The sequence below is a fragment of the Pholcus phalangioides genome, unplaced genomic scaffold, assembly GCF_987345545.1.
Source record: "Pholcus phalangioides strain wild (caught in Gottingen) unplaced genomic scaffold, Ppha-v1.0 ptg000017l_1, whole genome shotgun sequence".
Taxonomy (NCBI): Eukaryota; Metazoa; Arthropoda; class Arachnida; order Araneae; family Pholcidae; genus Pholcus; species Pholcus phalangioides.
The window spans coordinates 12,920,266-12,946,811 of NW_028301610.1; the positions used below are offsets into that span (position 1 = coordinate 12,920,266).

The 26,546-nt window shown below is 36.3% G+C and overlaps 2 protein-coding genes across 2 annotated transcripts; both read left to right on the forward strand.

Moving 5' to 3' along the window:
- Positions 1–97: 97 nt before the first annotated feature.
- LOC149072408 (uncharacterized) lies at positions 98–5,673 on the forward strand. Its single transcript, XM_089246863.1, has 3 exons — positions 98–350; positions 1,864–2,151; positions 3,531–5,673. The coding sequence occupies exons 1-3, from the start codon at positions 290–292 to the stop codon at positions 3,803–3,805; spliced, it is 624 nt and encodes a 207-aa protein (XP_089102989.1). The 5' UTR covers positions 98–289; the 3' UTR covers positions 3,806–5,673.
- A 9,893-nt stretch (positions 5,674–15,566) lies between these two features.
- On the forward strand, positions 15,567–26,386 carry LOC149072409 (uncharacterized). Its single transcript, XM_089246283.1, has 4 exons — positions 15,567–15,837; positions 15,951–16,044; positions 21,005–21,295; positions 25,519–26,386. Exons 2-4 carry the CDS (start codon positions 15,981–15,983, stop codon positions 25,869–25,871), a joined length of 708 nt encoding a protein of 235 aa, XP_089102409.1. The 5' UTR covers positions 15,567–15,837; positions 15,951–15,980; the 3' UTR covers positions 25,872–26,386.
- The last annotated feature ends 160 nt before the right edge of the window (positions 26,387–26,546 follow it).

Sequence of the window (26,546 nt, forward strand, 5' to 3'; positions counted from 1 at the left end):
ATGCGCAGTAAGGCCGCTACACACTACGCTCGCGTTGAGCTGATAACAGGGTTGCCACCCCAACTGATGTCTCGAGAAATCGTTAAAAAAGCAGAGTATGGCAATACTGATGTGCTCAAAGATGGCGCATAAGTCAGCGCTTGCTATTTCTACCGTATTTAGATAAAGTATTCTTTATCGAACGGAAACTTTTTTTTTTTTATCTTGTAGAACACACGTGAAAAATCCATGACTTTTTAGGTGCTGATTATGATTGATTCTTGGATATTTTCTAGTTTATTTGATAAAGATGAATTTCAAAGATATATGTGGAGGTGTTTTTTCCCGTTCTTCAGCGTTTGGAAAACTGCGTATGTTTTCAATTTTTTCTAAATTTACACTCAATTTTCGGACGAATATTTTAAAAGATTTCTTAAATATTCCGATCTTGCGTTGATCTACTCCGATTCCTAACAATGTTTTATTTGACAAGAATAGATTGATCTTTTCACTGTGTTAACACATTTACTGGATGTTTGGACAGTCACGCGTACCCTACATAACTACGATTAAAGATCCGTTTGCACGGGCTATGTAGTTTAGGTAACCAACTGAATTTTAACTTAATATTCCGAGTTGAGAGCGTGTAAACAGGGCTTTACGTTACGCTATAAAGTTGTAAGTTAATCCTTTCTGACTTGAATTTTTTTGGATAATTGAAAAATTTTCTTCTATCAATTTATTTCGCTTTTAATATTTTCATGTTTTGTTGTGGACTTGAACATTTTTCGAAAAATACATTTCAATGTTAAAATTCTGAAACGATTCCAATTGGCATCATTGCACATTTTGCAGGCCAAAATATTTAATACAGTAGTTATATCACAATAAGTAAATTTTACACACACACACACATCCTTCAATTTATAATTATAAATTCAAGATATAATTTAACTTGTATCATTCTCTGATCATGAGAAATAAAAATCAATAATTCAAATAATACATACAATAAAGTACAAATAAATACCTGCTATAATATTCGAACGTTTCGTAGGCAGTCAGAAATCAGAATAACGCATGTACATCAACAAAGAGAATGAAGCTAAGCTCACATATCCGATCGCGTGAAACAGTAAATCACTGCAATCTATCGGCCAAGAATGGAACTGCAATATGCAATGCTAATTGGTATTATTTTTCCAAGAAGGATAGGCTTTGAAAGCGAAAACAGTGATTCCCTAATTGGAATCTCGGTGGCAGAAATGGTTAATCAAAAAATATAGACAAGATTAACATCGATACGTTGAACCTCTCCGCTAATTATACGAAGCACAATTGACTGGATACCAAGCGAAGATAATTTCGGAAAGAAGTATTACATTCCTCTGTGGGGGAATCGAAAGTGAAGGGTTGGTGGTTCGATTCACCACCGAGGAGCGTGACTGTTCTTTCCGAAATTATCTTCGCTTGGATATCCCGTCAATTGTAGACAGGATTTTATTGTACTTGCCAACTTGACTCCTAACGGCCGTATTCACCGGCCGAGTTTAATTGCAATCGCATGTTAAAGGATTAGAGATCGAAACGGATTGGTTAAATTCGGGATTTTAACCAATCCGTGTCGATCTCTAATCCTTTAACCTGCGATTGCAATTAAATTGTCAGTAAATACGGCCGTGAATCCGTTAATTATTTGAACTAAAAGGCTCGTTTACACCGGTTGAGTTCTCAATATCTTATTGCACACTCAATGCGAAAGGTACGCAAGTCATACGAATTTCCAGGGAGTTTTTTTTTGTATTTTGCCGTATTTTGCACGTGTACTGCATCAAATAATTTTTTTTATATTTATACAGAATGTTTTTTTCCCTCCAATAACAGCAAATATTGAGCTGAATGCTAACGGATTGATAGATGAAGCCTTGAACAAGTTACGCAGTACAAAACATGCGTCAAACATAATCGATCCCATGAAAATACCAGATTTCAATGAGGAGAATTTCAAAGGCTCTGATGGAATTGTGCGAGGACTTTCTTCACTGCATCGTCACGGGGACTTTATTGTAGCAATTGAGAACAATAAAGCATCGATTTCAGGAGAAATAGCCGTACGCGATGTCAGTTTTAGGATGAATTATAAAGCCAAGGTTCTGCCAGTTTGGATTAAGGGTAATTTTGAATTCTTTAAACACTAAAGGAAAGTGCTGCCCAAATTCCGCCCTCCACTAAGCAAAAAAATCGTTAATTCTGAAAATTTGTTCAGAGTTAAAAATAATTCAAAAACTGATTTAAGTAACTCAACTCCATACCTAATGGTGCTGCAAGTGTATACAGTTGTACTAAAATTTTTTCTAACGAAAAAAAATAATCAAAACAACGCAAATTTTGAATTTTCATCCAAGGTGTTTTAACTCCGTCGCCTCCTTTCCAGTTATTATCTACACATTTATTTTTTATTGGAAACTTAATTAAAAACAGTTTAAGATCTCGTAATATAAATGTATGGAGATGAAAACATGGTATTATACATATTTATACATAAGTAAAATAAGTTTATTATATGTTTATGAGTAAACAAATTAGATCTAAATTATTTAGTCCTCCATAAAGAAATCGGAAGCAAAGTTTTTGAGTTTTGTTGACGATGAACACATCTCGTGGCACCACTTGAAGCATTTCGAACACTACCAGTTTTAATATTTTTAGTCATATTTCTTTGTTCTATTTTTGGGAGGTTTTGTTGATGTTCAGGCTGATATTTATTTTTAGTGATGGCTTTTTGGCCTTTCATTAGAATTGTTTATCCTTATAACACGTTCTTCCACCATTTCTTTATTTTCCATAGAGAATTTTAGAGATGTTTGGGGACTTCTTCTAGAGCCGGGGACATCATTCTTGGTGACAAGATGTTAAGGCTAGGTGACTGGAACTTTCTTGATGTCTCTTGGATTATACATCGATCGAAATGAGTCTAAGTAGTTAGGAAAAACAGTAGGTCTACATCACAAGGAAAGTACATCATGGGTGTCCTAAATCCGTCACCGGGAAGGATTTGAGATACTCGGAGGAGACTGATTTAGGAATTCAGCAATAGCAAAAATTGTGACTGCTCCTGACTAAACGGCTACAGCTAGACGACTATAAGGATTGCAACGAAATATTCAAGTAGCGATCGATAATTATCAATCGCTAGTTGATGAAAAACTTACCGTGAGGCGTAAATATAACGGTTCAAAGTTGATTTTACACGAACTAGTTATATCAAAAACTATTTTATTGAAAAATTAAAGCGTAAATAAAAAGAGCAAAGTAATTTTTCGTCACTACAAGTGGTCAACTCTTGTGCCAACAAATCTTCAGGGCCTGAATGGTCCTGAAGAGTTGGCACTCTCGCAAGATAGCAGTTCTGTACATGCAAATTAGAGAGGGGACGAATTTAGGGCACTTTTCCTCTACCACAAATCTTTAAAAGTTACGTAGTTGAGATTCTATACTCATTAAATAAGATTTGCAAGAATTCTACCGAAATCTTTTTTTTTTTTTTTCAGGCTATGTGAAAGGTGGTTTGGATGACATGGTTGTACAAATGGTCTTGAAAGCATGTAAAGGAAAATCTCAGTTGGTGTCTTTCCGAGTCACAAAACTTGGTGACTATAAAATCACTAAGATAACTGGGCTGAGTAAAGTTTTGAACTGGCTTTTGAAACTTATTGTGAACTCTATAGCCAAGAATTCTCGTCCGCAGATTATGAATATGCTGGAAACTGAAGTAGAGAAGGTCTTGAGCAACATTTTTTCGATGATGGATATTCCAATAACGTGACGGATTTCTTGAGTAGGCTTTTAAATATTTTAATTTCTTATGTGAGAGAATAGCGAGTTTTTTTTCTCGCAATAAAGTTTTAAAACATGATTTTTACTGAAAAAAAATGCTTGAGAATCTCGCGTGATATTAGAAGTACCGCATCTCGATATGAAACTTCTAGGCTAATTTATTAACTAACTTCTAAACTAGTTGGTTTGTGCTAGCTGCAATAAGATATAAAAAATTTTTGATTCAAATTTTGAACTCAAAGTTGCCAAAGGATGCAAGTCGAAGCATAATTTTGATGTGACTGATCTAGACCAAATTAATTAGGAACAAATGGTGTTGAAAGTGTATATGCACCTGTGAGTGCTCGTCTCTAACTTCATGCAGTCGAACTTAATTAATTCGAAGTCCAAAGTCACTCAAAAAAAGTTCGAATTATCCAATTAATCTATCGTAGATCTGTAAAATGACTACAATTGCAACTTAACATTCACATGGGATAAAAATGATCAATTATTAAAATTTTATCAGTCACGAAACTGTCTCAAATTTGAATAATTTACAATTATGGTAATTGATCTTAGCTGCTACATTACTGCACTGTTATGGAATGAGCATTACTGCAGAATTTTCTTGACCATGCTCAGTTTCATTTACGGAAACAGTTCATGATCATACGTTATGAAACTATTTCCCAAATTTTGCTTCCCATTCTTATGCCATAAAGGAAATATACTTTTATTAACTCATTACATTTGATTAAGCATTGGAAAATCTGAATTTTCCAAATTATTGACCAATGACGGTAAAAAGTTTTAGATTTTAAATGTTACACCTTTGATCCTGTAGGTAGGATGAAAAGCATAATCGGTATTAAGTGGTACATGGTCTTGATGCACTCCAGCTGAACAATGTTTTAAATAAGCATTAGATTATCGTAAAGTATTAGAAAAACAATTTTCAAACTTTTATTAGTCTTTAAAGATTTGTTGTTTAATAACTTAATCGAGAAGAGAAAGGTCTGGCTTCCTGTGTGTGTGTGTGTGTAGGAATTTTCCCAAACTAAATTTGCTCATACAAAAATCATGTTTTTCCTACTTCAAATCATCCGAAGAGTTCGAAAAAAGTTCGAATTAAACAAAAAAAAAAAGAAAAAAATACCATTAAATTAGAAAGTTCAAGGGGGGTTCGTAAAAGTTCGAATTATCTAAAATTCAAATTAATCAAGTTTTACTGTATAGGAAATTTCGAATTCTCAATACTAAACTCGGAACGGTTTTACAAAATACTGCGGGTACCTGCAATTTCTATTCCGATGCCATTGTTAGCTGCAATAAGATATAATCATATCCATGAGTTTGCCCCAGGGCCCTGAATCAGAGGGCTCCAAAATTATAAGCTTTCACTAATTCCTAACTTGCCTTTCATAAATTCTAAATTTTCATCAATTCCGGAACTATTCCTCGTGTTTTTTTTAATCGCTTGTTTTATTCATTAATTTTCGATTGCATTTATTTCGTAATTTTTGCTATAATTTTTCACCGATTTTGAAATTTAATAAATACCGAATGATCACTTTCGTTTTGTCAAAACTATCAGTTCTGGAGTTACTTCTAAAATTAAATTCTAATTTTTAATTAATTTTTTTAGATATTTTTCACCATTCCTGTAAGCGCGGATGCCACATGGTAATAGATGCGCTATCTGGTGATGTCTAATTTCATTATATTGCCACTGGCTGCGCCTATTTAATATAGGAAACGCTTCCGCTCTCATGGCAGGAAAAAAAATATTCACAAAAATATAAACCGTAATACTCTAATGCAAGGCCGTAAGCTGCCTTCTTGGGGCCCCCTTGAAAGAGTCATTATTATGCAAAATAAGTGCAAATTTTTTGTGTTGACCCATTTGACTCGGCGCAGTGCCCCGGTTGCCCCAGCCTAGTAAAGGGGTTTGCCCCGAAGTTAATCGATAGATGGGACCGACGATAACCGCGTAAGGCCGGGTTTACACTATAAAAGTTTGACAGATCTTTTGTAAAACTTGAAAAAAAACCAATGAACCTATTGGTTACATTCACTCAAATACAAACACGGGCAAAATGCCCACGGATGTCATATATTTCTAAAATACAGCAATCCAATTAAAAATGCAATTATAAAATTGCGTAAGTATAATCTCGATACGTTTATTTTTCCAAGTTTTATCAAAGCTTTTACAAAACTTTTATAGCGTAATGCTGGCATTAGTCGAATTCGTGCATGTCGAGATTCAATTTCGCATACAAAGACGTTATAAATACAAAGATATATAAAATTACTTTCGGTAAAAATTGCAATCAAAGATGCAGAGTTATTCTAGCACAACGTATTAGGGTGGATTCACATCTACAGATACGGAAACTCAAAATTATGGATTGCAAGCTTGTTACCACGGGTGAAAGTGATTGTTTTGGTTTTATTGATTTAAAAGTGTTCGTAGCCTATTTGTGTGATTTCCATGGATTAGATGTGTGCAATTTACTAAAGAATTCAAGAAATTTGGAACATTTAGAGTTACGTTTAAACAAGAACATCATTTTCAGCGACATCTCGAAAATCCCATCCAACAAAGTCTGTCTTACCATTCAGCCCACACCAGGTTTAGTCACATGACATAGGACCGGAGTCTTTTGGTCATATTTGAATTTTTTTTAGTTGACCTTTGTTATCATAAACGTGTCAATATTATAAATGTAGCATTTACAGGAACAGCCTGTAGTAAAATCACTTTTTCAACTTTTCTACTTTCTGGGAATATTGTATAATATTATAGTGATGCTTTTTTTACTGTTTCACAGCCAACTCAATTTCCTTAAAATATTTGAGGCAGAACATTTCAGTTTTTAATAGCTACATTTCTGAACACTGAATACTGGTATCAATCTCAATTTGGCAACCATCCCAAGGCAGCTACAGTTGGTAACATTATTAGAATATCGTCATATCGCATGCATTTTTTTTTTGTTAGTTTTCAATTTTTGGTTTTTATGAGCCACATTTTCCTTGAAAACTAGCAAAAGCAGCCAGGGCTGTTCCTAGAAATTCTGCCACCTGAGGCAAATATTTTGCAGCACTTAAGGTATTTCTTTACCTGACCCCAAAGCAGAATGTTTAGCAATGGCTGATTGGAAATGTTCTGCATTAAAAATTCTCATAATACTATACATATTTTCTACACTTTTCTTGAAATTCTTCAAGATTGTTCTATGGTATCACTGTTCGTTCTAGAATGTACGTTGCAGATTTCACAACAGATTTAACTATAGAACTACTGGAGCTGCCTTTTTGACTTCTATCGCAAAAATACATGTATTTGGCTGTAAATACATATTTATTTCTAGTCAAGGAAATCTCCAATTGGAAAAATGTTGATAAAGGATGAGAAGATCTTTAATTTAGGAGAGAAAGGAATCTTATGTTTGAAATCAGCTTCTATAGAGACCGGCAGCACTTTTTGGAAGTGCAAGAAAGGATGTGTGTTGAGATGGATCGACCATTGAGTAGCATTTCAGCACTCAAAAATATTGTCTTTGCCTGGGCTTATTTACCCACTCTCGCTTTCTCCTCAAAGTGATTTTGCTGTGTCAATCTGTGAGAGTATAAACTCTGTTATAAAAAAAAAAAATTCTGACCTTGTAATTACACCACCTTGTGCTTAGTGCCAGCCCTGAAAGCAACAGTGCCTGAGTGGCGAAGTGGAAAGATGCTCATCTACCACCATGAAGGTTGCTATCAATTTGGCTGGTTTGATTCTTGGGAAGAACAAAAATAACAAGTTCTTATCCCTAATGAGCCCGAAGCAACCACTGATAGATGGCACCTTCATTTCAAACTCTACTCGTTTGGTGGTAAAATTGCTGTATGGTAATATGACTGGAGTTTGTGTGTGGTAAAATTGCCCTGAAAGCAGTTTCCTACCAGATACCGTGCAAAAAAATCACAATTTTCTGCACTCCTTTGTGACCTAACATTGGCAAGACGTTGGAAAACTTGAATCAGTGATTCAAAAAGGAGCTAAAAGCAAAATCGCCAAGGAAAATGATTAAACTAAAGCTGTCCCTCATTTACATTTAATGGAACATTCCACAAGACAGTGCCTTGTATCCGTTGTTTATTTACTTGATAATTGTGAAAATATTGGAAGTGAAGAAATTTTATTTCGCATATTAGCTTGATTGATTCTGCTAATTATATTTAAGCATTTTGTTATTGTTTTTCTCATTATTTTCAAAATTGATATGCATATCAGGGCTTGACAAATCAAGAAAATAATCTAGGTGCCAACCAAATATTTTGGGAGCCAAGGGTATTTCTTTTGCCCAAGCTAGCAATACTAATAAGCGGAAATACTAATAAGTAGAGCCTGGATTATATGCAAATGCATTTGCATATTTTGACCTTTTTCAGCATTAATGCATATAAATGCATAAAATCAAAGAATTTTCAGAATAAGTGCATATTTGCTAAGGTTTATTGAAGCTCAATCACTTTTACATAGTTTTTCAAATGAATATTGCTCACAATATTTTCATAACATCGGTTTTTTTCTCGCGGGTATGATTGTTTTTTTCTCCACATATCAACTGTTTCATTGTAACGCTATTTCTAGAGGTAGCATCAAAAATGTTCAATTCTTTTAGAAATAGCCTCGAAATTCTTTTTTACTGATATTTCGATACTAAATCTAGCCACGACTAACTAGAAATTAAAAATGCTTAAATGAAAAATATTAGAAGTTATTTGTGTGCATATACATATGTGGGGATATTTCTTTGTAAATGAATAACAAACAATGCACTAACAAATAGAAAAGATGCATTTTTTAAAAACATATTTTTTTTGCATAGTGATTTTTTTTAACGCATATTTCCTCATTTTTGGTACATATTTTGGAAATTTTAATTATTTTCAGGATTTTTTAAGTACAAACACAAAGGCCACAACAGGCAAATTGCCTAACAAGGTGGCTAAAAAAGATACCCATAAAAAATATGGATGTGTGTAAAGATAGTATATATTGACATTTTTAAGTGCATATTTTAGTATTTTTAAGTTCATATTTGCAGAGCATATTTTGCCACTTTTTAAGTGCATATAATCCGGGCTCTACTTATAAGATTTGTTGATCCCAGATGTATATAAATACATCTCTCAACTGCTTTGTACAAATAAGGAGGGGAGCGGTGAACAGAGTAAACTAAACACCATAAGTATATACAGGCTCCGAAAGGGGGGGATGAATATCGAAGGGCCACGATAACAGCTGTGTAAGAAATTGATATGGAGTATACTTGATGTGACGAATGTGTACAAACAGTACCACTACCTCCCAGATTGCTTACAAGGGAAGGTCCAAGAGTGCCATCCTTAAAAAATTATGAAAAAATTGAAGTACATTCATCTCTCACCCAGAAATGCATAAAAACGAAAAATTACCAGGGAATACAATTATTAAAAAGATACAAGAAAAATATTAAAAATGACATCATCTGGCTACTCATCACATCTCACACTTCTTTGGGATACCTAAAAAAAAACAAACTTTTCCCTATTTCCTCAGAAGCTGCCTCTTTTCTCCTGGTTCTTTACTAGGGTAAATATTTTTTTACCCTAGAAACTCTCTCTAGTTATTTCTTTTTTTCACTGTCTGTGCTGTACGTAATCATGTACTGTTTGAGTCTTGTGTGGTGTTTGAATTCTAAGACTGAATTCTACGGGTTGCAGAATTTTTAAATTCATTTTTGACCTCTATTGGCATTCAAATTTTCAAATTCAATCTATTTTATTTGTTTCCAAAGTTAAATAATACATAAAACAATCAAATCTCAATGCTTGTTGTCTAGAGGCCTGAGCCTGTACAGAGCAACTAATTGGAGGTAAAGACGAAAGAAACAAAAAATAACACAAAACTTATAAAAGTCAAATAATAAAATGAATTTGGATAAATTTTTTAGCAATTATACTGAAATACATGTTCACATAACATTAGATGTAATAATTGATATGAGGCAACTACAGGCGTATTGATAATAATATAATTCGCTTCTATAATTGAAAATATACATCAATATCGTCTATTGCAAATATTATTCGCAATTTTTTTTTTTTTGAGTGACCCATAATATTTTATATTTTTGTGCATATTTTAATGAGTAGAACTAGTGGTAATTTTTTGAAACTTTTTGAGGATGACACCTTTTGGACCCTTTCCTTGTTAGACGTAGTATCTAGAAGGTATTAACTATATAACCTGGACAACTATTTACACCCCTTTTTGAATTCGTAGGATTTAGAACACTTTTAATCGTAGCTTAGCATTCCTATTCCAGCTTGTGATATAAGCAGTAACGGGTTTGAAGCCGGGGGGTCCTCGCGATACCACTCCGTTACTATGACCACTCAATCACCCCGGCGGCCTATAAAGTATCCGAGAAAAGAAACCGAAAAAAAAAAACCAATTCAAATTCCAGGAAAGAAATTACCAAAAAAAAATTTTGAAGTCCGTGAAATATGAAATTAGAATTATAAAAAAAAAAAAATTGAAAAATTTATAAATTTGAAGTCCGCAAAATTGACTGAATTATCAGAAGAAACAAAGTAAAACAAAATGAATTTAGAGTTCGTGAATAATAATCGAATTCGAATTTTCAAAAAAATGCTTAAAAAAAACAAGAACGAAATTCACGTAAACTTAAGCTGACCATATTTGCTCGAGAAAAATATGGAATGTTGCTAACTCGTGAGAAAATCAAAGAAAAGTCTCCAATCGAGGGAAACGAAGCGCAACTTCAAACTGCGGTGAATAAAAAAAAAATGACAAATATGTTAAATTTTTCTTATTTGTAGTCGTAATTATCATACTGTAATTTCTGAGTTGGAAAGGAAATTTTAATCGTTGATTTGAAAAATGAAATGAATAAAAAAATTGACTTCTTTGAAAAACCGGGACACTTTTGCAAAAAAATTCAGGACTCTCGGCAAATACAGGACGTATGGTCATCATAGCTATGCGTACACCAATCGTGGGAAATGAAGTGCTTTTTCAAATTGTAGTCAATTATAAGAATATTTACATATGTGTCATTTTTTTTATTTGTAGTCGTAGCTAATATAGTAATGTAATTTATGAGTTGGGAAAATAATTTTAATAGTTGATTTTTGGAGAATGAAATGAGATGAACACAAAAAGTTAAGTTGGCTTCGTTAAAAAACCGGGACATTTTTGCGAAAAAGAATAATAGTAAAAAAGAGGGTTGTCCCGAGAAAACGGGATGAATGGCCACACAGCATTAACATAAGCCTAAAAATTAACCTGAGGAAAAAAAGTTAGGCTGACCATATTTCCTTGGAGAAAATACGGGACATCGCCAAAATGATGTCATAAATTAAGTTTCCAACCCTTGCTGAATTTACTGAAAAATTTCCAATGTTGGGGGAAAAGAAGCGCAACTGCAAATTGAAGTAGGTTAAATTTGTATGGAGAAAGACTAGATTAAATATGACAAATTTGAGATGAATATTCATGTGATAATTATAATTAGTTTTGAAAAAATTTGAATTCTTGTTTTCAATGAGGAAAGAAATCGAGTTTGGCTTCGTTGAAAATTCATGAAAAAGGGAAATTTTTTGCAGTAAAGTCGGGACGGTCAAAATTATATGAAAATACGGGTATGTTCTGGGCAGGACCTATAGTCACGGTCACCCTAAGTTTAAACGAAAAAACAGCAACTCGTGGTTGGGCATGTATAAGCTAACCATATTTGTTCAAGAGAAATACGGGACATTGGAAACTATATCGCCAAAAATTGCTGCCGAAAGTAAGCCGTTTACCAACTATTACTAAAATCACAGAAAAACCATCAGTCGCGGGAAGTGAAGCGGTATCGCAAATTGTAGTTAATTAAGAAAAAAACCATGACAAATATATATGTTAGATGAATATATTCTTATATACAGTATATAGTTGTAATTATCGTAACGTAATTTATGAGTTAAGATAATTTTAATCGTTGATTTGAAGAATAAAATGTCAAGCTGCTTCGTTGAATGAAAAACCGGGACAGTTTTCAAAAAAAAGTCGGAATTGTCAAAAAACCAGGACTGTCCCTGGAAATACGGGACATGGTTGCATCAAGAATACAGTTTTCAGATAACGGCCGTTTTAACATTCCCTCATCAGTTAACCGTTGACGGAACAAACGGCCGTGCATGACCACAAAAGGCTCCTATTATGGTCTGGGCTGCAGCGAAAAATTCATTTCGATGCATTGTAATTTGTAATCCATTCATTTCCTGCGATTAGCGATTTTTCGCTTCTTTGTTTACTTTAGGCATCATTTTTGGCGATAATTGTCGGTCTCATATTTTCCCGTATATGAAACCCCAATTTCCCGTATTATTTTCGGGGATATGATCAGCCCAGTAAAATGTATGTCAGGGAGAAAGAATTGGATATGATAAAAATTTGACATGAATAGTCTGACCATACATTCCGTATTTCTCCGGACAGTCCCGGTTTTTTCTCTTTTTTTTCCGTCCGTCATGATTTTTTTTGCAAAAATGTCCCGGTTTTTCACGTATTATAGACGTAGCCAACTTAATTTTTATTCTTCAAATCACACACACACACAAAGATTAGAATTATCTTCCTACCTCAGAAATTAAATTATGATAATTGCGACTATAAATGAGGGTACAGTATTCATCGAACATATTTGTCATTTACTGGTAAACTGAATTTTCTGGATGTTATGTCGAAACTGATATTTGGAAAGAAAAGTGATTTGTCTCCTCCGGGAATCGAACCCGTGTCCCCTTGTATACCTAACAAATACGACAAATCACTTTTCTTTCCAAATATCAGTTTCGGCATAATATCCAGAAAATTCAATTTCTCAGATTTCAGGCCGAAAAAAAAAATCTCTTCATATTTGTCATTTATTATATATATATTTTTTAATTCATTGCAATTTGCAGTATAGCTTCATTTTTCCCAGCGATTTCCGAATTTGCTGGCAACAGTTAACAAACTTACTTTTGGCATCATTTTTGACAATAATTGGCGATGTCCCGTATTTGGCAGCCCAATACCCCGCATTTTTCTGGAACAGATATGGTCAATCTAGACATGAATAATGTATTTTAAATGGGAAGCTGGTCCAATATTAATTTATTAATCGGGCCAGTTAATTGATCAATTATTTATTAACTGATAATTCTTGGTTGAGTTAATCAAATCGATCAACTCAACTAAAATTCGATTAAAATTTTTTATTAAAAGTTTGTGAACTTGATTTATTTGAAGAAACCGATTAGATGTCTTAAAAATCACGTTATAATCTATACAGAACATTTTGGCTGAGTGACCATATTGAAATATATTTGAATCAATAATTTCGTCTGATTTGATTCGATGAAAACTGATGATTTCAGTTTCAAATTAAGTTTGATGGAAGTTTTAGAAAACAAGACCAAAAGTTTTTCGTATTCTTGGAAGCATCAGCTCCTCTACGTACAATCACCATTTGAGAAGAGTTTCTAGGAAAACAAGCAACACATTATGGTCGAAAGTAGTTTTAAAATCAGCGAGTAACCTAAAATAACCGATTTAAAAAAAACGATAAGATCCAAGTGAAGAAATTACAGATTTGTCAAAATTATGTTCAGCATATTAAATTGCTTCAAGCGAGCAGCAACCTTAATTTGTTAATCTATTAGCAGCCTTAATTTCTTAATCTATTAGCAGCCTTAATTTCTTAATCTATTAGCAGCCTTAATTTCTTAATCTATTAGCAGCCTTAATTTCTTAATCTATTAGCAGCCTTAATTTCTTAATCTATGTCTATATTTGTTTGCATCTACCGAATAGGTGCATGAAATGAATAAAACATTTATTTTTATTTCTACTAATATTATATGATTACAAAAAGTATTCAAATTAAAATTCGATTATAAAATCAGTCGATAAATCAATTTTTTTTGACTAACCAAGTAAAAAATTGTATAACCGATTCGCAGCCCTAATTTATAATCATAAGATAATTTAAAAGTCATGAAAATGACCTTCGTCCCTGATTTCAATTATGAAGAAATTATCAAGTAAGCTTAGTGGAAAAAGGGGGCAGGACGGTCAAAAATACGTGAATGAATGGGAACGTCCCGTAAATTATTTGTCGCATCATCACCTTGTTTGTATCTGCTAGGAAATTTTAATAGAGAAGCTTAGAATTGTGTGTGTGAAAATTTTCAAGAGTTTCAGAAAGCAATTCCACTTTTTTTAATTGGTGGTTCCTGAACTTATGAAGATGCAAGAAATACTTGGGGTTGGTATTGTTCAATCGAGAAAATATCCCGAGGAGCCCTGGGTGAGCTAAGCAGATGTAGAAAAATTTATACCAGTTAATTACTGTATAGAATACACGCAGTACTTTAGAACAGTGGTTCTCAACTTAGAGCCATATGGCCCCTTTTGAAGGTCCTAGAATATTTTGTGAAGGGACCACAGGTGAAGATCAGGTTAAAGGGAAAGCCACGAAAGGTACTTAAGGAGGGGGCCACAGAGAGCTGCGGAAAAAAAATCTGGTGAAGAAGCAAGCTTTCAAGTTAAGTGTTGTGGGAAAATGTGACCACTTTTCTCCAGAATCCAGCAGAACTGCCCAAAAAAACCTGGTCAATCTCAACGCACAGGCCCATCCGGGCATGACCCGGGGGCATCATGCCCATAAAAGGTCTACATGATGAAATTTGGTACAATGATATTCGCGAGTAAATGAGCAAATATAATAAATGTTGCTTCCTGCTAAGTATGGGGGTCCCAGAATACCACTTTGTGCCCGGGGAATTCTGATATTAAGACGACCCAGCATAGAACCCCCTCCCGTCGAATGGATCTGGGTCGGGAGGGGCAATTTATTGTATCGAATTTTTCCATTTAATTCGACTCTTGGAAAGGATGATAGCCCCCTCCGCCTCTGGATCCGCTTCGATTTTATATAAATAAAATTTTTGTTCAGTACAAATTTAGTTTCGGCTATATTCAATTCAACAAGTGAGAAGGATTCGGCTTCTGCATAAGAAACATTGCCTCCGCTGCAGGAAGAAAACTAAGCTCCATGATTGCCTCCGAAAATCAAAGAACGAAGCAAAGCACTGCCATCTTGAGCAGGGCCGGAACTAGAGAGGGGCGGAGAGGGGGAACTGCCCGGGTGGCAAAATTTTTAGGGGGGTGGTGGGAACAAAGAACACCCTTACAAAAACTTTGAATTTATAGTCGGGGGGGGGGGGGTGGCAAAAATCCTAGTGTTACGGCCCTGTCTTGGGTCACGCATGGAGCAATGAATGATTACAACCTCCTTGTGAGTCACGGTGGCAATGAGCAGAAGCGGCAAATTTCGTCTCCCTGGTTGTCATCTGTTGTTAGTGACGTCACATGATTAACTTGGCCCCATTGAATATCGTTTTGGTGTTTTTTAAAACGAAATTATGGTAGGGCAATGGAATGAAGGAGTTGATTTTCTCTGTCCTTGAAAAGCCTCAATATAGGTGTTTATATATATATTATTTTGTGTCTGCAATACGTTGTCTTTTGTTTCTTTCTTCGCTAGTTTCAAGGCGGATTTCAATTATCGCATGTGACCGTCAACACAACGTTTTCACCATCAGCTATCACAGGAAAAATTTGTGCACAATATCTTATAAATTGAAAGAATCGCGCAGTTTATCTATTACATTCTACAGATGATATATTACACATGAAGGCGATAGGAGATATCTTTAATGAATGTTTTCCTTCTTATTACATCCAATCGGGATTAAAGATATCTTCTGATACGAGTAGTGTTAAACACATGCACGTGAATTCATTCACTTTTGAAACTACCACTCTTGCTCAATCATTAGCAAGAAAGTGACTGAAAAATGAATCCTAGGATGAGTCTATAATGAGACACAGTTTGGGCCGAAATCCATCCACATTGAAGAAAATATTTGATCCCTATAAGCAAGGTAAGAAATGGTTTTGAAAACAGTTCCAAGATCATTTTAAAAAAATCATTATAAAAAGTTATTTTTCTCAACGATTTAATTTCAATAAAATTTTTAAACATTTTTATAAACAGGTGGTGCAAAGTTTGGAAAAGTCATCGAAAATGCTGTTTACCAGCCATTATGCGTTACTACTACTTTTTGTGCTGAGGGTTTCTGCGAATACAGGTAAGTTTCAAATTGTTTTTACCCGTGATAATTTAGGGACCCGGATTTAAGCAACATAACTAACCAATCAAATTTTTGTTCCTAGTCATGAGGGTTCCATAATGCTCGGTTTTCCCAGGACCCTTCTGGTCAAATTCGGATCTTGGATCAGGAAATGACTTCTTACAAGGGAGAGGTAACAAGGTGTCGTTCTCAAAAAATTATGAAAAAATTTAAGAACATTTATTTCACCCAGAAGCACATAAAAAAAAAACTAACGGCGGACTGCAATTATTAAAGCCACGAAAAATTATTAGAAATTAAAACATTTGAATACTCATCACCTCTCGCGCTTCTTGCCGATGTCTGTAAAAAACTTCTTTTCACTCTATATACAAACCAGTTATTTTTTGTTTTCTCTTTCTTTGTCTGTGCTGTACCAACACCGTCTATAGCAGAAAGCATTCTCGCGAAGCTTTGACGTCACTGAAGTCCTCCGTTTCACCTGTAGCCATTGGATATAGCAGTTAGACGTATGCGAAATCTTTACTTTTTTTTGCATTATATCCAATGACTGTAGGTGAAATGAGCGACCTCAGTGACGTCACGAGCTTCGCGCGGAAGCTTTCTTCTTTATAGAAGGTATTGGCTGTACCTGATCATGTGCTGTCTGAATTACGTCACTTCAAAATACTGTAGGGGGGGGGGGGGGGGTTGTGGGATTTTTAAATTCATTCTTGGCTTCTATTGACATTCAAAATATTAGTTCTGTATTTAAATTTTTTTGACTGACGCATAATAATTCCGCCGGGTTTTATTTTTAAAGTTTTGTGCATATTTAAATCTGTAGAATTAGTGGAAATTTTTCAAAACTTTTTGAAGACCTCACCTTGGGACTCTTTCCTTGTTAGATGATAACACATTGATAGATGTGTTCAATAACTGTATCCATTTGACTGTATTGGGGCCAGCAAGGTACGTTGGCAGTCCTGTTCGTTACGTTTTCACGGGACTTTTAGTTTCAATGCTCATAAAATTTATTACATTTTTCATTTTGGTCGATACAATCACAGGCACCAGAACCTATGGGCTGATGCCAATTGAGCGCTTCCCCTCCCAATAATTTCTGAGAAAACAATGCAATGCACCCCTCCTCTCCTGCTTACTCGTTCGAGTCCCGTATATACGGGCAGTGCCGTCTTAAATGCATGGGCCCAACCGGGCTCTTCAAGAGAAGAGGGGCACTCACAAAAATTTGATCTGGTTGAAATTTTCTGGAATTTACCAGGTGGGGTCTCGGAAAAATCACTTGGCCCGGGGGCCCATGATGCTCTTAAGACGGCTGGCCCTGTATACGGGACGATAAGCAACTTTCAGCTCTCTCAATTTTTTCTTCGTCGGCGTCTCTGGATATAAGGGAAACAGGGAAACTGCGCATTGTGATTTCGGTTTTAAGTTGAAATTCGAGGGAGATTATAAAGTTTCTCATCTTCGCTGTAATGAACAGTTCCATATTCTAATACAGTGGTTCACAAACTAGGGCCATATAGCTACCTTGTGGTTCTGGGATAATCTGAGGGGGCCAAGGGTGAAAATCAAGTGGAAGGGGAGCTGCACCATGACTGGTGTTTAGGGGGGAGGGTCATCGAGAGCTAACAACAAAATTTAGATGTGAAAAAATAAAGCTTTTAGGTGAGATATTATGGGAAAAGTGTGACTACTTTTAGAATCCAGCAAAACTGTCCATAGAATCAGGGTCGCAACTAATGGGCTCAACCCGGCCACAGCCCCAGTGCCTCACGTGCATAGTTGGCAGGGAGCCACATGACGAGCTCTGGTGATATGATTTTGGAGATCAAAAGTTGAAATGTAAGCTGTCACTTTGAGCCAAAATATACGAGTATTTCGTAGAGAAAATTATCTTCACCCACGATTTCAGTGAAGACTAAAAATTCAAGTGAGCATCATTGAAAAAAAATACAGGAAAAGCGAGTCATTTTCATCAGATTTTCGGGATGACAAAATCACGAGAATGTTCCGTAAAATAAAAGTCTCTATAGCCATCCTACTGACACGTATTATAAAAAATATAAAATTAATAAATAGCTGGCAGACAATGCGAGATTTCATAAACGCGGGTATATAGACTGCATTATAACAGAAAAACTTCATGTGGGATACTATATCCTCTTCACACCTGCGCCAAACCTGACTATTAAAAAAAATTGTCTTTGATTTGTGTTTATTGTATGTCAAAATGTCTCTTAAAAAGAGAATTTCATTCTTTTAAATTTGATTAATTAATTCAGTTGGGTCGATATCTTTACTAGAACCATGGGCCATATGCGTACCTCAGGTGCAAACTTGGAAAAATTCATTGAAAACCTTTTAAAGCCTTAGGCGAATTTACGGTTTTGTCGTAAAAAATTGTCTCTCCTAAATTTTTCCGCCCGAGGCAGTTACTGCCCTGCTCCCATGTGCTCAGACACTCTTTAGTCACTCTTAGTTATTCACATGCTTGCACAATGTTTTGGCCACTCATACTGTATACTTGCACACTTTCTGGCCATAGCGGAGATAGACTTGAAAGTCTGGGGAGGCACGATGATTGCTGGGGGCATGATGATGATGATGATGATGATGATGTCAATTCATATATACGCAATTACATTAGATCAGTCGGCTTTTCCTTTGATGCTGGGGGGGGAGCATTTCCCCCGTATCTCCGCCCATGTTTCTAGGTCACTCATTTGGTTAGTCACTGACATTGTTATTTGCTTTATAGGTCAGTCTTTTGATAATTTACAAGCTTACACATGCTCTAGGCTCTAGTTCAACGGTTCTCAACCTTTATTGACTCATGGAGCCCGTCAAAGTATATAATTTCTATGGCGGAGCCCCCGTAGCCCCCTTCTCTTTTTTTTTAAATTTACTGATTTATTTCATTTTTTTCGAGTGGGAGTGGAACCCCTAGAAAGTAAAAACGCAGCGCCGGTTGAGAATCGCTGCTCTAGGTCATTCTTTTGGTCATTCACGTGTTTGCACACGCTCTAGGTCACTCACTGGCCTGGCCCCTCGCTCTGTATGCCATTCTTTTGGCCATTCACATGCTTGCTCACGCTCTAAGTCACTCTTTTACTCGCTAACATGCTTGCGAACTCTGTAGGTCACTTTCTTAGTCACTCGCTAACCTAGCCCCTAGCTGTCTGGACAAAGGTGGATTTATGGAGGGTTATACAAAAAATTTTCCGCCCTTCTCACATTTTACCAATTTTCTTGGCCAATCATTACTCAAATTTTGCCGTCCCTCTGAACTTGTCGCCCTGTGCTATACTCCGCTAAGCCCCCTGTAAATACGCCACAATTTAAACGGTTATACATTTATAAGGCGTCCCAAACTTGATCACACGTTTGAAGGAGGAAAATACAGTAATAGAACGGTTAGGGGCCATTCAAGTATTACGTAAGCAGATTTTCAGCCATTTTTGACCCCCCCCCCGTCAGCAAGACACTGACCCCCCCCCCCCCCCCGGTCAGCAAAATTTCGTCAGCAGCTTAGAATATTTCATATCTTCAAAAAGGGGTGGTTGGTGACGTAAGCAACCTTCAAACTCCCTCCCCCTCCTTGTCATCAAAAGTCAGCAAATCCGAACCCCGCCCCCAATGCTGACGTAATACTTGAATGACCCCTTAGCACTAAATACGCTGTGCGCTGTTTTTATTCGGGAGTCAGTAAATTTTGAACCGTATCGCAAGATAGTGACTAAGTTAGCCAATAGATGAAAAATTCTTTCTTTCAAACCGCGCACAACTCCGGTCTATCGCCACACTATTTGCAAAACGAGCCCGTCACAATATGACCACACTACAGCACAGTGGTAACAGATAGAGCTGCAATCTGGACCAATTAAATCGCAATGTTTTATTTCCAATATACAGGGTGATTCAAATTTATTGTCCGCAAGTGTTGACTTTAGAAGTATACCTCCAATTACAAAAAAGTTTGAAAATGGCATGTGGTTTCTTAAAATGTCGTAATATTTATTTGAGGGGTTGTGTACATAAAAAATAAAGAAATTGACTCTTTATACAGTCTCCGTGTGAACCCATTAGAAAGTTGTTGCCCAGTCTTCAAGGGCAATATTCGCAGAGAAATTAGAATTTAAAATAAAAACGGAAGAAAGTAGGGAAAGTACAGCATAAACTAATTGACAACGGTTTCCCCCTTTTATGCTGTTCTTTCACAACTTTTCTCCAGTTTTTAAATTCAAATATCTCAGCAATATTGCACTTAGAAACGTGGAATTATTTTTGTTGGCCTCAGGAGAGGCAAGGCAACAATTATCTAACTAGGCATTTCAGCCCACGGGGGCTGTATAAAGAGTTAATTTCTTTATTCTTTTGTGTGACGACCCCTCAAATAAATTTCAAGAAACCGCATGACATTCGAAATTTTTTTGTAAACTGAAGGCAGGGCCGTAACTAGGCTGGGGCAACCGGGGCACTGACCCAGGGCCCCGAGCTGAATAGGGGACACAAATTTTTTTTTTGCATAATAACAACTCTTTCAAGAAGGACCCCCCAAGGAAAAGCCTGCCCAGGGGCCCCGAAGAAGCAAACTTATACTTCTGAAGCCAACGGTTGTGCCGAGATAGTCCTATGAGCAAACAATGTGAATCAAAGCTGTACATGTCATCCACGCTAACCACGTGCCATAGTCACATAACGAAATTCGTTTACACCAGTGACAGGTATGCAATCTCTCTACTGATAGGGATCGCATGTAGCGCCATCTATCGTCGAAATTCGTAATCACATCATTCAAAACGTACCGGCACCCGAATAAAAATTTTACCCAAACAATTCTATATTTATTACAAACCTTTCATTTTTCTATCATTCACGTTCAAAGTTGTGTAGTCAATTCCGGGACACTCTGTACTAGGTATTACAATTTCGTGCTTTCGTTTCTCATCTTTAGAAAAAGAAGACATCGGGTATGCAAATGACTTCGTAGATGAAATCCTTGCGAATTTTCGCAACACCTCATCAATGGTGGAAAAAATTGATCCAGTGGAAATACCAGATTTTCAAGAAGGCTCCCTTGAGGTTTGTGAAGGAGTTATAACGGGACTGTCGACTCTTTACAGACATGGCAACTGCATCCTGGAATACGAGAACAAAGTCATCAAAGTGACAGCGGAGGTAGCCGTGAAAGATGTCCGTCTACGACTACGATATAAAACCAAATTGCTTTTCGTAACTATAAAAGGTTAGTGCATACGTACCGTATTTGAGCTGTTGACTTTAAGGCCAGATTTCCGTATGGACATTGCCGTCTTAGGAGCATCGTGGGCCCCCCGGGCCAAATGATTTTTCTGAGGCTCTAGCAGGCAAATTCTCGAAAATTTAAACCAGACGTCATTTTTGCGATGACCCATGCCTTAAGACGCATGAGCAACATGGGCAATTGTCCAGTGCTCAATGTTTTAATTGGGACCAAAAATTTATAATCTATTTTACTCAAATTTTTATAAATTTTATGTGGTAAAATTTTTGAAAATGAAAGAATTTTCCCTAAATCGCATCATACTATTTCCAATGTGCCCATTATTAGCAAGCCCAATTAAATACCAATTTTAATATTATACCAATCAGTAATAGACTTTACAACGCATGTACACAATGCACCAATTGCAATATTAACTCCACGATAAAAATATGTTTTAATGTATCGCAGTATTTTGTTCGATTCATCAATTTTACATCTTTTTGACAGTAAGTGATTTATGAAACGATGACAAGAAAGTTTGCATGTTTGATCAACATGAAATCCTCAAAATTTCATGAAGATTCTATATATTTGCAATGCAAAACTTAATGCATCTGATCTTGCAAACTCTTTTTCAGACGAACTGCAACAATTTTTATCTTTGGTTCAGGTTGGTGACACAATGCCACAAATGTTAAATAACGCTAGAGGTTTAGATGAGACGTTTCCAAATGTTGAGACAGCACTGAATCATCATTGGCAACATTACCAATATCAAACTATTCTAGAGAAAGATCATTCTTCTTATTAAAAAGGATAAAATAATCAGTTCGCCCAAGTCTTTGGTTGTGTGTACAACATTACATTGTGTTTTCAAACAATATGTAATGTTGTATTTGCTGACGCAAACCTCTTCGACCACAGTCGATGGGGCCCCAAAATGCCTCTTTTTCCAGGGCCCCTGGCCCTGGTTGTCTTTGGTTACCTTCAGGCAGAAGTTCAAAATTAGTTATAAATTTTTGCAACAGGTGACCACTTCAGTAAAAAAAAAAAAACACGAAAATATCAAAATACAAATACAACGCCACAACAGGCAAATTGCCCAACGAGGTGGCTGACTTAAGAACATCATGGATCCCCGAGCCATTTTTTGGAGGCCCTACCTACAACTGCTACACCACACATGCACCCCCCGCGGAACCCCCCAACGAATCAGTACATGCGGGAATGTGCGTGTACGTGTAGTGCAACTCTGCCGTAAAGTTTGTTTCTGTGTAATGCTGCCATCCGCCACCAGTTTTTCTAACAATGAGTGAAGTGTTATGATTGAATGATTTATCGTTGTAGGACTGTTGCTCTCTGTGGCGAGACTTTTTAATGGGGAGATCGGCTCGCATTTGCGCCTTGAAGTTGGGAACCACAGAAAACCAACTTCAGCCGACCACCACTGTGGGGTTCGAACCCGGATCCTCGCATCGCGAGTCCGTCACTATAACCACTCGACCACCACAGCGGCCAAAATATCCAACATTTGCCATAACTGACGTGGTGTACTCTCAGAACGGAAATCGCAGAAACCCGGGAAATGTCTCAGCCGGGACATTGAAAATTCCGTATATACAGTGTATTATTTTTTTTATTACTGCGGTGCCATTAATAAATTTCGCAACTAATTTAAAAATTCTGGCTGATTTCAATTCAGGCCATCCCGGCTGAGACGTTTACGCGAGTTTCTGCGAATTTTTTTGTTTCGACACTATATCATGTTGTTGCTGCAAATGGTGGGATATTTTGATATTTCCGTATTTTTGTTTTTCGGACTGAAGTGCCATCTGTTGTAAAAATGTTTAACTAATTTCGAAATTCTGCCTGATTGAAAATTCACTGTTTTCTGACATGCATAATGCCGCAAACACTTCTATCGCTTCCCGTTTATTTTTAAAATTCATTTTTGAAATTTACTCATCAATTTTGGGACGCCCTGTGTATTCTACTGAAATCAAAACATATATTTTAGATGGGAAAAATTTCGTTCGCGTTGTGTAAAAACTGCAGTTATAAAGGTTTGCATTCTCTCAGAGGTCTCTACAGTCGAGTCATGTTAATGTGACCACCAACTAATATTCAGAATAGCTGTTTTGTACAAGGCAGCAGCTTGATTTTCTGGAAGCTGTTAATTAATTATAGCTGTATTGGGATTGCTTTGAAGTCTGGTGCTTGGAAGTTTTGATAATGCTCTTCCAACCATTTTTATTAGACACATCTGACGTGTTTCATTAACATTTTGGAAGATTCTATACGCCTTAGGTAAGACAAGTTAATCAGCATTAATGGATGTACACGAGTGGATTCATAAACTTAACGGTTGAAAATGCTTTCCAAAAGTGAATCCTGACAATACCACAATAAACATTTCTCAGGGAACGATGCTTGGGTTTTTCAGCAGCGGGTGTAGAGTGTTTGTTCTCGAAAATGTTTTGCTGCCATTCATTCCACGAATCGTGAAATAGGGCTCATCAGACAAGGCAACCGAATCGTGGCCAATCAAAAAGTTCCAATTCTGATACCGCAATGCAAATTGAAACCATTTTTACCGGAGCCACTTCGTTAAAATGGTGAACTGACCATCTATCCGCTTTGGAGCCCCCAATTCCTCACACCAACGTTTCAAACACTCAAGTTCTGTCTCAATGTAAGAATGGGAAAGACATTTTAGACAGAGGACTGCTAGTTCCATTGTCCATTCGGATGGAGCATTGCTCAATTGTGATGCGTTGTTATCGATAACACTTGATACGTCACTGTTTACACTTTCGTAGTGGTCACATTCGTAGTGGTACCATTTGTTTAAATCGGTGATTCCAGACATAGGGCTAATTTGATTTTAAAGGAGAAATTTGAGAATGAGTTTTTCTATTTTAAGGCATGGAACTTTTCAGAACTTCCACCATTTTTATATCAGTTCAAGTTTTAAACAATTTACTGATGACTTTTTTTATTTTTCCCTTTCAGTGTTTTCTTTAAAAGGGGTTTGACTGAGCCCGAACTAGAGGGAAGGGGGCAAAGACGGTATCTGCCCCGGGTGGAAAATTTTAGGAAAGAGCAAAATGACTATTATAAAAGTCATCAAATACAGTGAAGGGGGGGGGGGGGGGCGGACGAAGCATGTATGTATGCTACCTTCACAAAAAAACCTAGTTACGGCCCTGGGTTCGACCAAGAGTTAACGTTTTGTGTTCCACGGACAATTTGTGCCAGTAAAATGAAGTCTACGGATCCCCTGTTTCAGTAAAATGAAGAAAGATTGAAGCCACGGATCCCTTTAAAAAATAATATTCTGTACACAGCAATGTAAAAACAATGACTCAATTGTTTTCTCATCCTAGTTCACGGATTCTCTGTAGCATTGGCGCACGCAAAAGTGGGTTTTTTGGGGTTTCGACCCCCCCCCCCCCCCCCAAGCCGAGATTATAGTGTTATTTTGCAGGAAAAACGTGAAATCCCTCTTCAGGAGAAAAAAAAAAAAAGACATATATTCTGAAGTCTTCTCTCTAAGAACCCCCAGTTAAGAACTATTGCTTTTGATTAAATAAATGACGTTTTTGGCTCCCTCTACGTGAATAGAAGTTTACTTTTTGAATAACAAGAATTACAAGTAATGGGGGAAAAATACCCTCCTCCTGAGTTGCAAAATTTGAGGATGTAAAGCAAAAAAGAATAGTTTTACATAAGAAAAAAAAAACGTTGTATATAACTATGAAGGGGCCCTGATGGGGGACATCAGAGGTGCTTTGGTGGGCCATGGCCAAAAAACAGTTGGGAACAAAGCCGTTTGAAAGGTAAACTCTTTATGCAGCTTTGGTTGGGAACCACTGGTTTAGATATAAGTGCACTTTAACGACATTTCAAGAGCACCTAACGAACATTTCGTCAACTTCTCAGTTTCAGAGATACTGGGATTCACTCTTCGCTAGGAAGCTGACAATCATAACTTTTTTTTGAGATTCTGATTCATTTTCTGTTTAACCTGTGATAGCAACTACCTATTCATTTTTAGAAAGCTAACATCTCACCAAGATAGCCTCCTTTTGACTTTAGCTGCATCGGATGCACGCTGTTGATGTCAAAAGGAGGTGGTCCCAATATCGACTCGACTGTGTAATAATGTAGTTTTCGATGTCTTTTAATTATTTATTCAATTGGATTGTTTAATTAATTTATAGGAAAAGCAGAAGGATTAGTCGAGCACTTGGCAGTAAAAGGCATCGTCACAGTCCAAGGTGGCAAAATAAAAATGGAGAAGTTCGAAGTCGTTAACCTCGGAAAATACAAGCTGACCAAAGTGACTGGAATGAGCAAAGCATTTAACTGGTTAGTGAAATTGATAGCGAACGCTGTTGCCAAAAATTCCAGGAAGAAAATCACAAAGGCGTTGGAAAATGGAGCCGCCGGTGCAATAAACGATATTCTATCGAAGATTGATTTCTTCTCCGTAGATGAACATCATAAACTTACCAGAAATTTGAGAAAGATCTCGCTAATCGAACAGAACTATCCTCGAACTCAACTTCCGTGATACTCATCCACAAACTATAATGATACGGAATGAAGACAAGTCTTACAGTAGGCAATATGTCAAACAGTCTAAAAATCATTGTTGAGACATCATTTTACTTAATCACGATTAATGATAATTAACAACACGATCATACGAATAAAAATATGATCCTGACTTGATATTTGCGTACGTTACTGATTACCGTAATATTGTAAGATTCATTCATTACCTTAAGGGTATTTATCCGACTACATTTCTTATTAATTTTCCATTAAATGGTTCTAGAGTGAACTTAAATGATATTTTTTAATCGAAAATGTCTCAAAATTGTGAAAACAATAATAAATTTTCGACTACAAATGCCATTTTCTATGAAAAAATCATTTATATGCCAAATTTTAAGAAAAAATTCATGTAATATGCGAAACACGATTGAAAAAAATTTTATGAATGAAATGTTTTGTTATTTTCAAGGTACATTTATAGCTAGAAATGATGAGGGTTGTGAAATAAAATTTAAAGGATTGTATGGTATATACTCATAATCAAATGAATGGAGCATGTCGTTTAGCGTTGATAAGTGCATGGTCGCTCATTTTGGTTCGAACAACCCGCGTTTCTGTAATGAGCTTAATGGTGTTACTATCTTGGTTGCAACTAGGGTCACCGATTTGGCAATTCTCATTGACGAGC

What these genes read in the sequence shown, in the direction of transcription:
- LOC149072408 (XM_089246863.1), top strand. Translation starts at nt 290, where the DNA reads ATGAATTTCAAAGATATATGTGGAGGTGTTTTTTCCCGTTCTTCAGCG. An exon ending in TTCAGCGTTTGGAAAACTGC is followed by an intron (nt 351 to 1,863) that starts GTATGTTTTCAA and finishes CTCCAATAACAG; the next exon opens with CAAATATTGAGCTGAATGCT. An exon ending in TCTGCCAGTTTGGATTAAGG is followed by an intron (nt 2,152 to 3,530) that starts GTAATTTTGAAT and finishes TTTTTTTTTCAG; the next exon opens with GCTATGTGAAAGGTGGTTTG.
- LOC149072409 (XM_089246283.1), top strand. Translation starts at nt 15,981, where the DNA reads ATGCTGTTTACCAGCCATTATGCGTTACTACTACTTTTTGTGCTGAGG. An exon ending in GAGGGTTTCTGCGAATACAG is followed by an intron (nt 16,045 to 21,004) that starts GTAAGTTTCAAA and finishes TCTCATCTTTAG; the next exon opens with AAAAAGAAGACATCGGGTAT. An exon ending in GCTTTTCGTAACTATAAAAG is followed by an intron (nt 21,296 to 25,518) that starts GTTAGTGCATAC and finishes ATTAATTTATAG; the next exon opens with GAAAAGCAGAAGGATTAGTC.